Raw genomic sequence first — 13170 nt, 5'->3', positions numbered from 1 at the left:
CTTTGTCAGAAACTTTAAATCACTTTCCTTTTCCATATGCTTCCATTCTGGGATCTTAAGTAAATCCAGAAGCCTCTGTTTAACCTATGTTAAGATTGTGAGCACTTCATGACGTAACTGGTATGTTCATAATCTGTTTCTGATTATAGTACCTGTCTCAGACTTATTACTGGTCAGACAAGTTTTTTTCCTGGTGTCCTGCTATTCTTTCTACTTTTTTTTTAAATCAGGTACGAAGTTTGCATTTTGCAAAACTTCAAAGTTGTAGGAAACTGTCCTTGCAGAGCAGTGAGGTGTTTCACTGACTTGCTAGTCAGACAGTCAGGCCTAGTTCTCTTCTGGAGTTGAAGGCTGGAGATTTTACAGGCAGCCCAAAATCTGCTGGACCATCTTCCAATATCAGTTTCTATATAGAGGAAATTTCCCCTTTAGGGTATAAGTAAAGTTCTGGGTGAATATTTGGGAAGCTTTATTTGCATAATAGAAGAAGAAAGGGAATCCTCTATTTTTGCACTTCCTTACGTTATAACCTTAGAAATGTAATCTTTCTGTCGCCATGATCTTTCTTCTTAAGAATGCAGGTGGCAGGACTTTTTTCCCTTGGCAGTGAAAAGTTCCCATAGCCAGATTTGAAATACCCAAATAAACTAGTGGTAATTTTTTTTTTAATTTCTTACCGAAAGCTTGAGTTTGAAATGGAGTATTCCATAGTCTGCTAAAAGATGTGTCTTTATAAGCTCCCATGACTTGTTAATACAGTAAAAATGCAAGTGTCAATTTGGTTGAAGTGCCCTGTGCATAATGGAGTTTTACTTCTGGAACTGTATGAACTATGTAAGACAAAACTTTACTGAAGAAAAATAACAACAATATAAAAAGCAAATTCACTGTGTTTAACAAATGCTGCATTAAGGTTAATTCTAAGTACCACTCTTCAGTAACCATTCTACAGATGTGATTATTATAGGTACTCTTGGGAATGACAGAAAATTGAGATTGGAAAGATTTTTAAGAGGTTTCACAAATTGGAACTTTAAGTGAATACTTTGTGTACCAGAATGTGTCATTTTGTGCAGTTACAGTGGGGCAGAACAACAAACTCAACTGAACATTTGCAAAGCCCTTTCAGTAAATAGGTTGGAGAGAGTACCATGCTGTACTTTGTACATTTTATTTTGAATTTGGGGAGTACTTTCTTGGAGTTATTCTTTAAATTTTCATCCCCTCCTGTTCCCCATCACAGCATGGGTCCTTTAGCTATCAAACAATAAAACAGCAGCTGGCTAAGGATTAAGTTTGATTATCTTATATTGTTACAGTAAGGTTCAAAATCAATGTAATTAAGCCTGAATGGAATGCAAGTGATCTAGACTTGAGCAAAAGGGAAAAGGGGAAAGCTCACTTCTTGTCTAGGCAAGGTACAATGCCATTAATGATTAGTCTTACATCTGATGATGAGCAACAGTCAACAAAAGAGTCAACCTCTCATTTTCTGTCAGATTTAAGGGAGTCTCCTTTTCTGGGCAGCACTCCTGGACCAGCCAACAAGAGCTACCCTAAATTATTATTGGGGCACTTTATTTATGAGATTGTGCCTTCTTTGTTCAGTCATAAAATTGACAAGTTGATGTAGAATGGTTCTTTGTGTAAGCATGAGAACAAAATTAGATGTGTCTCAAGAGATTGGTGATCCATAAATAGCTATACAGTGGATCGGATTGCGCATATATTAATAAGAGAGAGCTCATAAACTTCACTGTGATGGGGAGGAGTCACCATACTCAGAAATATTTGCCTGGAAGTGATGTGTGTTTTGGCAAGGACTTCTCCCCAGTTTTGTTAAATTATGGCCAGAGATCTCATTGAAATTCTTAATTTATGATTAATATTTACCTCCAGCCTTTTACCAAATGTCGTTTCTTGTAACAGCTTGCTGCCCTAGATAAGCACTGATGAGCATTAGGTTTAGAAACTTCAGGTTTTTTGGTATGAAATGGCAACTTCATAGTTCTCCATCTTACTTGATTTTTCTTTTGGCAATTGGCAAGTATTTGTCACATTCATTCTAGCAAATTGTTTCTTTGTGGGCCTTTTACTGGCCTTAAGTTTCTTTAAGGACAATGTGCAAAGATGACCGTAAGATATGTTGATGGGAGTGAAACTTGAAGAGATGTTAGAACATTAGTAGAAAGATGTCTGCTCTAAACCCCATGAAAGATGAGGCCAGGTTCAAACATTGCTAAATACCTTACAAAACTTGGTCATCAGGTGATCTAACCCATTCCTTGGAACTCTGCATCAGAGAACTTGGGGGGTGAGGTAATTCTCTGCTAGATATTAAAGTTGTGCTTTAGACTCACTAACATTAATTACAAATGAGACAGGGTAGAGTTACCTGCACAGCTGAGTCCTGGAGACCAGCACGAGGGAGCCCCACAGGAGCAGGCTCTGTGCACTTGATACTGAGGCAGGGACAAACCACATCTGCCTGGCCTGCACCTCACCAAAGCTGAGATGTTGTTTTGTCAGTACTGACTTCAACTGTAAAGACCTGGCTTTCTACAACTGGATTTGTAAGGAGAAGGCTTTCCACTTACTAGATGAAACATCTGTTTAAGGAATACAGTATCTGTGGTATCACACTGAAATCCATCCATTATCCTTCCATTTATGTGCTTTTCTCCAATTAAAAAACCCAAAAAACCTAAAGCTGTAAAATGCTTAATCATAGGATGGTAAGATATTCTAAGGCCTTTACCAAAACACAACAGAGTCCACTGAGCCTTGTTTTTTGTGAATTTTGTGAAAGTTATGCTTTCCTGTCTGCTCATGACTGCAAACTGCTTTTACAAGCAAAGACAAGTAGCAAGATTTCACCATGGATTTATAAATACAAACCTGTTCTAGCTATGAAACTGGCCATTTTGTAGATGTTTAGTGTTAGAAAAGGGAAATGATGTAATGGGAAACCAGAGGCTGTGCCATATTCAGAGAAGTACAGTCACTTTGCAATCCATACAAATTCTCTGGAGCTTGGCATCTTAATTCTGTTACCTAGTTGAGTGAGTGTTGGTTCCTTGTGCTTAAGAGCTTTCTGGTCTGTTAGCTCAAAATGTTTTTATCAGCATAAAGAGCTATAGGAAGGGCTTGGCAAAGTGGGCTACTAGCTTCTCCCTGACAGTGCTGTAAGGGGAGGGGCAATGTTTCTTTTTTTTTCTTGTTTTCTTCATTCTTTTTTCCCCTCTTGCATCAGACCTCACTTGGTTCTGACTGAGGGTTTCTTGTGGGGGCCACATCCTATCCTCTTTCCCCTGCCAGCACATCAGACCCATTCACCAGATGCTCCAGCTGCCTGCTGGATGAAATCCTGGGGTCTGGGAAGCACCAAGTGAACGACAGCCCATTCTTGTCTGTGAAAAGCTCTGTTGTTGGAAAAGATTTGAATTTAATGCTTGATATTCACAAGCATCCCTTGAGCTTCTGGCTGCTTGTTTTTGTTACAATTTTTCTGTGAAGATATCCTCCTACTGGTGATGACATCTGTCATCAGGAGGGGAGAGAGAGAGAGAAAAGCTGTTACAGTTCATTCTTTTACCAACTTCTCTGCAAATGCATCTTCACTCCTTCCTAAAGAAGTTTTGAATTTTGCCTCCCACAGCGAACAAGAAGTCTGTCTAAGATCACCTTTGCACTCAGGGAATACCCTTCAGGAAGTGAATCTTGTCCTATGGAAAGCTTCCCACTGTAGCTGAACTGACATTTTATATTCATACAGAAGAAAGATAACAGGACCTGCCTGAGGCCTGCTACGAGACTCCCAAGGCAGAGACCCAAAGCTCTAGAGGCAAGCTCGCTTGCAGTTACTTAAGAAAACAAACTGAGAGTGTGGGGGAAAAGGGGGGATCGAGATCTTCCCTTCCCACAGATGTCTGCATGCCTGCCGTGGTTAAAACACTCTTCTAAGAACTGAGGGAAAGGTTATGTTTTGTCCTTTCCTCCAGTAGCAAGGGAATCAAATTGCTTATAACCAGGGTGGCTGTTGTAACATGTAGAGTGCATGTCAGGTTTTGTGTGGATAGATGTGCTCTGAGGTCCCCACTGGAACACTAACTTCATGTATCCTGATAAGGCTGATTAGTAAAAGGCTAGTTTGCCCTGTTACGATCTAAAATGCTTACACAAAAGTGCAAGAGGAGATGCTTAAGTGGCTTTAGGTCCCTCTCACCCAGGTAGCCATTGCACAGCAACAGTGAGGAGGTTTGAATGCACACATTTAGATCACAAGTGGAAGAGGGATCTGGGACTGCAATACAATTCCAGAGACACTTCAGCTCTGCAGGAAATTCCGGGTTTGTATTGGAGGTTTCTGGTGATTGTTTTTGTTTTTTTCTTTTTAAATTAACCCTTGATGAAACTTCTATAACTTTCTCCTCTAGTAAATAGTTTGAAACAAGCGTTGAGTGTTCCAACAGCATTTACACTTTATTTTTGCCTGAGCCCATAAAGCCATTGTTCTCACATGTAAGCTTTTGGAAGTTTTGAACAGGAAGTGTCATCTGAAAATGCAGAGGCTATGCCAACTGCAACACAATCCAAATACAGTGCAACTGGCACCTCTGATTTTAAAACCTGGCTCAGAATTTTCACCACTATTTCACAATTAAGTTGCAGTGCTAAAGAAATTACTTAGGCTGTAAGAAAAGGTCCAAATGGCCACTCCAGTGGGGGAACAATCATGATTTTTTTTTTAGGTTTGAATTACTTTAAAACAGGGATGTCTTAATGCTATCCCCAAGAAGTCTGAAGTACATTCTCTCCTAGGCCTTCAATTCACTTTTACAGCTCCCCACAAGCAGCAGATATTAAGAACATACCTTCAGTGTCCTGGACAGATGCTTTAACCTTTGAGCTGTGGATGGAGAACAAACCTGTAGGAGCCATAACTAATTTTTCCTCACTTTTACAAAATGAGGGTTTCTTGGGTGTAGCTTTTTTGTGGAAATGAAATTATGTTAGCAAGGCTGAGCAACAGCTGCCACTCACCTGTACCTGAAGCATTGCAGGACATAAAAGAAGTTCTGCCCTCAGCACTTCCCTCTGCTAAGTCCAAACAGTTCTTTGCTGTTACCTTTAAAGAACATTTACTGTTAAGCAGGAAACTGCTAACTAGGACATGATCTAATTCAGGGGCCTAGGTTCCGCAGCAGGTGCTTAAAAGACTATAATTACAGGTATTCCAACTCAATTTACCAACTACAAATAAACTTCACTAACTGCTCTGCGTAATAGTTTATGTAAAGATAAAAGCACTTCTTTATTCATGAATTTATTAGGATTGTTTTTAAAAATTGGACTGAAAAAGCACAAGTGCTACAAGAGCCAATTTCTCACTGGATAAATTTTCAGTTTATTGCATCAATGTAATAGTTGGAATGCCGAATCAAGGGGAAAGTATTTTCATTTCACAGCAGAGAAGCTTTGTGAGGAAGTTTCAGCTAAACTAAAGAGCTGACCTTTAGGGCAGCTACAGAAAACCCTTGCAGATACGACAGACTTTGCAGGTTTTGTCTGCTGATCACAGCAGCACACTGTTAATGTCAGCTGCTCTGTCCTGGTGCTTCTTTGCAAGGCAACTGCTCAAGCGTGGATTTGCAACTAGAGAGTTCAATACAGACTGTACAAAAACCCCCCAAACAACCCACCCCATCCAAAAGCTGAAGAATGACCATCTCTATGGCAACTAAAGCACTTAGCATGCTCACGCCTCACATAAATTGGCACAATTTTACAAATGAAGTTAGCATAATTGGGGTGAAAGTAATTTGAGTAAAGTATCTGGAGACCAAACAGAGTATTTCAGGTATTAACACTCAAATCATCATCTGTTACTAATTGTTATTGCATAGGGGAAGACTAGAACCTGCACAGCACTAAGAGCTGAAGGGACACCAGTGGCTGGCTGTAGCTGTGTATCCCAGCATGGTGCTAGGGTGGTCAGGTGGCTAGTAAGCTTGCCAGGTTGATTATCCATCAGAGCCAACACCCAGTGTAGTGCTGGGTAGGGTGGAATAGGAAATACCTTCACTTGTTGTGTAACTTTTCACCCTCAGGTTGTGTATTGTTATGCAGCTGAGTGAGCAGACTGCTGCCACCAGGAGGAAGAAACGCTGCAATCTCCTTCACAGTTTTTGTCACTGGTACTTGTCTGATTACAAGATAAGACGATTCACTCACCCAAGCCAACAAAAGAGCACAGACTCTTCACCCATTAATTCGGCTAGTCGAAGTTAACATCGGTGTCTTGTCAGGAGAGATGTCAGCATGCTTTCAGATGTGCCTCCGAAAGTATGCAGGCAAGTACTAACTTGGTAAATAGTTTTCTTGCTAAAAAAAATCCCACAGTCCTGAGGATCTTTACTTCAAAGTCAGTGCTTGCACAAATATAGTATAGTCAGAATCATCTAGTCTGGAAGAGACCCTTAAGATCTAGCGCATCCAACCAGTCCAACCATCCACCCAGCACTACCACTGCAATCCCTAAACCATTAAACCTTATCACCCAGAACCAGATCCAGACACCTTTTGACCACCTCCAGGGATGGTGACTCCACCACCCCAGGCAACCTATTCCAATGCCATCTCCTCTTGTCCTCTCACTGCAGGCTCAGCAGGAGAGACCAAACCCCTCCCCACTACAGCCTCCTTTCAGGGAGTTGTAGAGGGCAGTCAGGTCCCTCCTGAGCCTTCCCCAGGGTAAACAAACCCAGCTCTTCCCCACAGGACATGTTTTCTACATCCTTCATGAGCCTTGTTGCCCTTCCCTGGACATGTGCCAGTATCTCCATGTCCTTTTTAAAGTGAGGACCCAGAACTGGACACAGCACTCGAGCTGCAGCTGTATCAGTGCAGGAGGATCATCACTGCCCCAGTCTTAGTGGTTACACTATTGCTGATACAGGTCAGGATGCCATTGGCCTTCTTGGCCACCTGGGCACACTCCCAGCTCATGTCCAGCTGCTGTTGATCAGCACCCCCAGGTCCTTTTCTGACAGCTTTCCAGCCCCTGTGCCCACAGCCTATAGTGCTGCCTGGGGTTAGTGTAGCCAAAGTGTAGGACCCAGCACTTGGTCCTGCTGAAGCTCATACTACTAGCCCTAGCCCATCAATCCAGCCTCTCCAGATCCCTCTGCAGAGCCCTCCTACCCTCCATCAGATCAACATGCCAGCCCAACTTGACATTATCTGCAAATTTGCTAATGATAGACTAAATGTCCTCACCCAGATCCTGCCACAAAGAAATTTCACCCTCTTTTCTTCACTAATCTTCACTATTATTGATATTTCACTTAGAGATTCATTAGAAGAGCAACTGCCCTAATGCTTAAGAAAAGAGTTACAGTTCTTTTACTTTAGGGTAAGCTTTGACCAATTTTAAACCCTTGCATCCAAGAGAACACTGCTTAGAGCTCTTCTATACAGATAGACATAAGATGTGGTCAGTGCCTGTGAAGGCCAGCAGCAACATTCAGTCCAGTTACTCATACTGCAGGGCAAGCCTGACCTACCACAGAGGAGTACTTCAGGAACAAAACAACACTCCTGAGACAATCAATTAGCACAGTATCCTTCAGGAGGCTTTCACCTAATAGTGTTCCATGCAGGTTTTAGTGCATAAGCTTCTTACAAGATTATTACCTAATTTGAGGTCCTGAAGTTACCACTTTTGAGTGTACTTAATAAATGTACATAAAGCAGATTTGCATTCAATAGTTTATTTATAATTGTAAAAGCATAGGTGTTACATACTTTGAGTAATTGCATATTTGTTAGAATGTTACCTACTCAGAAGACTGGTGTGTGCAAAGACAAAGTCATGCTCAGATTTCCCCCCAGAAGTTTGTTGCTTTAGTACTTGTTCCCCTGTTCAGTTCCGTAAAATTTCCACAGAAACAGAGTGAGGAAATACAGACACAGAATAGCTGCAGTTATTTAAGTGTATGAAGACAGTCCAACAGCATCATAGGCCCTACAGAACTACTGAAGGCAGATCTGCCTAGTATTTAAAAGGACAAAGCCTGGGCTAGGCAAGAGTTAGAGCAAACAGGCAACAAGCCAAGTTACAGGTCACTCAAGCCATTTGTATTTATAGCTTGTTATGAACAAGCAAATTGATGTCAACTTCACCACATCATTCCAAAATGTATCAATGGGGTAAATATACACACACGTATTTTTTAAAAAGATACATGTATGTATATACATTTTTTAAATAAGGCATGTATTTATTTCAGGCTCTTAAAATGTTTTTCCACACTCTTTTCCTATTAATACAGTGTATGTTTTCATTTTATTGCTAAAGAAAGCATACCATCATTGCAAGCAGAACAGCATCAACACTGGCTTTAGTCAGCAGTCCAGTTCAGTTAGTAAGGTTCAAGACATACATTAATACTATGGAAGAATGTTACTGTTACAGAAATGCAAAAGACTACTTGAATTCTATTTAGATCGCACCAAATCATTCTCTTGACATAGTCTGTAGTTAACAGTATAGACTAAAAAGCAGAACAGCACCATTCTGGAGCAACAGAAAGAGACACCTAAAATACTACTTTCCCCATCTCTACTTAGTTGTTATATTAAAAAACACAAGGGAAGGATGACAACACAACAGACTTCCTATTCTGCTCTAATGCTTTCTTCTGCAAGAAATGATGCAGGACTTTTGAGCTCATCCAAAGGTAAATCCTAATATGAATGAATATGCACACGCCATTATCATTGTGTAACTAGTAATAGTTACTTGTTAGTGTGACTTACAACGAGCACTCCCTAAGTTTTTTGTCAGCCTGCTTCAAGGAGATCCAGGTGTTTAGCATGTTTGATCGCAGTTTGGCCCACACTAAATGATTGTTTAACCCAAATATCTGGGCAGCAAATTGGGCAGCTCCTTCAGGTGACAGAGTAGTAGGACAGCTAAGACCTGCAGAGAAGAAAATGCCACTTACTAAAGCATAGTTTATAGTCAAACAAAACATTTTCTCTGAAGAACAATTTAAGACAAGGCTCGTTTCAGCCTCCAGAAGACACATGATCCAGTTTTAAAGCCAGTGAAATGTCATGTGTTCCATTACTTTTAATACAAGAGTTTTGTGACACTTTACACCAAAAGACTCACTTATGCAGAGGTAACAGACTCCTGGGCCTCCACTCAAATTACTAACAACGTTAAAAATCATACAGGTAAAAATGCACTGAATTTAGTAATTAAGAGTTGAGATTTACCTACGCTGATCATTGAGAAAGATACTATTTGATCTTTGATCATAAGGGAAATGCATCAAAATTCAATTACCTAAATTCCCGTTAATATTATTTTCTATTTCAAAATGAAATGTTTAGCAAGGATAAGCCAAGGTTTCCTTTTTTAAATGATTTAATCCTATATAATCTTTGCTCTGTCTATTGGGGTTTTGCCATTAAGAAGTCAAAAAGCCTCTATGTGACGTATTTCCACAGACTTTGCTTGGTACCGATCCAGCTGCTTTTCCAAGGCTTTGCCCCATGTGTGTGCAGTAGAACAACAACAAAAATTAAATAATTAGAGTTAGATCAGAACAAGAGTGTAAGCTGAAGATCATCTTACCACTGGGTAGTCTGAGAGAGGACCACACATCCTGAGTACCCCAGTCAGCTGAGAGTGGAGGGCAGTTGACAACTGGGTAAGCAGTGTTACCAGACATTACAGGCCCCAAACCATTGCTCCTGCCAGCTACTGCAACAAACACTGTTGGGATTCCATCTCCTGGTGGGGAGGAAGACATTCATTGATAAGCAATCCACCTTGTTCTCTACCACTTGCTTTTGTGGGAGCTTTGTCCCAGTTCACAATTATGTTTGCAGTTATCTTTTCAATTCCATTCCATGGCACTAACATTTTGTGTCCAACTTCCTCCTTTACAGAAATATCTTTTAAGAATCTTATATCCTTAAATCCCAGCTACTGTTTACCACAGCTGAAATTAACATTTCCTACTCTGCCTCTGAGGGGAAGTCTCAGTATCAGAGGAAAAGGTGCTGCTTAGCTTTGTAGAAAATATAGCCATTAAACCTCTGGCATCTATAAATGTTCCTCTCCTTAAATCTGAAACAGTTCACCTCAAAGTGAGTGTTTTAATGTTACCACATTTATAGTTTCACCAAGTGGAATGGTATGCATAGAATGTGTATACTCCCACAGAAATAAATAATTCCTGTATCTCCTGTTAGGCTATAAACACTTTTGAAGGGATGTTAAGTCTTCTTGGCAAACAGAGTAATTTAAAGCAAGTATCTTTATCTCATGGTATTTTTTCATGGCATCTAAAGTAGTAAGCAAGAATATTTTCATCAAACAGAAAAACATAGTGGGAACATCTGCCTAATAAAACCCGTAAGAATATTCAGTCAGCTAGAGAAACTGTTCTTCCTTGTTTCAGAAACACTGTCATCACCAGCAAGATGCTATAATAAATATATTAACATAATCAGGGCTTAGGAAAAGTATTTCTGATACTGGGATGAAAGCAGAGCTTAGACTTTGAGTAACAGAAGTTGTGGCAGGGCAGTAGGACAATACATTACTCCAAAAATACATTACTCCAAAATTACTTAGAGCAATCATGCTACTAGCAAGTGTGAAACACAGTTCTTACAGCTTGGTGTTCTGTTTAATAAAAAATGGAAAAACCCCACATACATCTTGTAAGCTGCCAAATCATTCTGAAACATGATGCTGTGTCAACCCAAATCAGTGTTTCTTGGCATTTACCTTCATATTCTGCTTTGATCCTCAGTGTTTCATCTGGCCCTTTGTGAGCAGAGGTCACTCTTAATTCACAAGGAATTCCAAAGGTTGCACATGCCTTTTTTATTTTTTCACAGTGACTGAGGTCAGAAGAAGATCCCATTAGCACCACAACTCTACCTTGGCTCTTTGTTTTTAGAAGCAACTAGAGAAAAGAGTAGAGAGGGAGGAGGAAAATAAAAGCAGTCAACAGGATTCAAGGCACACAGTTATCAAAGTCTAGATGTGTTGTTCATAAAAACAGGTACCTCAACTCTTTCTGAAACCCATTCGAAGTTTCTCTTAACCATTTGCAGTGCTTCAGGAGTCACTTCTTTCAGGTCCCGATAGGACTGAAGAAAGGAAAATAAAAGCATTCAAGTGTTGTGGTTTAACCCCAGCCAGCAGCCAAGCCCCACACAGCCTCTCACTCACTCCCCCACCAAAGATCAGGGAGAGAATTTGAAAGGTAGAACCGAGAAAACTCATGGGTTGCAATAAAGACAGTTTAATTTGCAAAGCAAAAACTACACACACAAGCAAAACAAAACAAGGAATTCACGCACTGCTTCCCATGGGCAGCAGGTGTTCAGCCATCTCCAGTACAGCAGGGCCACATCACACATAACCATGACTTGGAAAGACGAAACACCATCAATTCCAAATGTCTCCCCACAACCCCTTCCTTTCTCCACACTTTATATATATATATTTATATGATGTCCAAGGTCTGGAATATCCCTTTGGTAAGCTGTGGTCACCTGTCCCAGATGTGTCTTCTCCCAACCTCCCAGGCACCCCTAACTTCCTGGCCAGTGTTGCAGTACCAAAAACAGAAAAGGCCTTGAGGGGTCTATGTTAAGTCCTGCTCAGCAATAACAAAAACATCTTTTTATTATCAACCTTGTGTTCAGCACAAATGCAAAACACAGCCTTATATTAGCCATTGTCAGGAAAAATAACCCTACCCCAGCTAAAACCAGCAAATGAAGTCAATGTGGTTTGGGTACACAAAAGACTAATTTTGCTACCATAATTGATAAGAATTATTATTATACCTCAAATGAAATATTTACAGTTTTTAGCAATTCTAGGCATAAACAACCTTCTACTCAGCAATTTATGGCCATTTACAACACTAAAGACTTTCAGCCACAAGGGTATTCAGGTTTTAGAAGCTTTCCACAGTGACAATTTAAGGAAAAACATACAACTTCTTTAAAATTGGATTTGTAATGACACAATTGCCTGCAGTAGCACTGTAGCGATCTAGGTTCTACATGATGCTATCATGTACCTTATTTTAGGGGACTGTCAGAGCAATTCACTCAAACATGCTACTATATAATTCAGGTCAAGTAAAGAGCAGAGCAGTTTTGATTCCCAATTTAATATTAATACCCTTCCTCCCACATAAACTTTGAAATCTTCCCCTGTGGCTTACAACACTTTCACAGGATCTCTCTCACTAATCTCAACAACCATGACAAACTCCTGGCAGCAGTATTCCCAAACCTGTTCCTTCATAACTAGTCATCTGGTAATGATGATACTTGGGAAGTATAAATGCTCTAGGTTTAAACATAGGACAAGTTCTGTTTCAAACTTGTTTGCAGGCCTCATATGTGGACAGAGCCTATTAGTAACACGTTTGGAGGCAACACTATTGAATTTATGGTTAACCAAAATAAATAAGAAAAGCATTCTCACAGCAGTTCCCTCCTAAGTATCACCAGATCTTTACTAGTAGAGGATAGCCCTCTGAATAAACTGAGAAACTTGAAGGCAGACCTGGGTACCAAAGTTTCTGTTCTTCCCACCAATCTGTTATCCAACTATTTTATTATTATCTGCACAAGTCAGAAATCCTCATCATTCCTGTAAATCCCACACTTCACCACAATAGCTCCAGTCAATAGTGCTGTTGGGTATTCCAGCTGATTATATACAGGGGATTTTTTTCTACCACAAACCAGAAAAACTATTTAATGAGAACAGGCTTGGACATGAGGTAAGGTACCATACAAACTACTCCGCAGCAACGTAAGACCATCTGCTCTGAAAGCAGATGTTAAACTGTAGGCTTGACTTTATTCATTCTTCTCCCCTGCTTACTTAGAAGGTAAAGATTAAAGCAGCACCTGTTTGTCCTTCTGCTGGCTTCTGTCTCCTGCTGGCCACAGCCTCCATGAATCATTGTCAATAACATCAGCAAGAACAATTTCTTTTGTCAGCACATTAACACCAAATTCAATCTAAAAAGACAGTAAGAATCCTATTTTAGTATTTATACAGTGATATTTCTCCTGTCAGAACCAGCATAATGAGAAATTAAATTCTTATAC

At 40.2% G+C, this 13170-nt stretch overlaps 1 protein-coding gene across 9 annotated transcripts in view; it reads right to left on the bottom strand.

Annotated features, from left to right (window-relative positions):
• Window positions 1-7756: 7756 nt before the first annotated feature.
• The window catches only part of PAICS (phosphoribosylaminoimidazole carboxylase and phosphoribosylaminoimidazolesuccinocarboxamide synthase), a 42110-nt gene continuing 36696 nt past the window's right edge, over window positions 7757-13170 (bottom strand). For all 9 annotated transcript variants that reach the window (XM_086890102.1, XM_086890106.1, XM_086890103.1 and 6 more), the window contains 5 exons: window positions 12967-13080; window positions 11095-11178; window positions 10811-10991; window positions 9647-9805; window positions 7757-8983 (listed from right to left, as the gene is read on the bottom strand). In XM_086890102.1, the coding sequence (XP_086746228.1) occupies window positions 8817-8983; window positions 9647-9805; window positions 10811-10991; window positions 11095-11178; window positions 12967-13080 (705 nt within the window). In that variant the 3' untranslated portion in view covers window positions 7757-8816. The remainder of the gene's footprint in view (window positions 8984-9646; window positions 9806-10810; window positions 10992-11094; window positions 11179-12966; window positions 13081-13170) is intronic.

Source organism: Cyanistes caeruleus, chromosome 5 (genome assembly GCF_971803275.1).
Source record: "Cyanistes caeruleus chromosome 5, bCyaCae1.hap1.1, whole genome shotgun sequence".
NCBI lineage: Eukaryota > Metazoa > Chordata > Aves > Passeriformes > Paridae > Cyanistes > Cyanistes caeruleus.
This window is presented reverse-complemented; position numbering and strand designations above follow the sequence as displayed.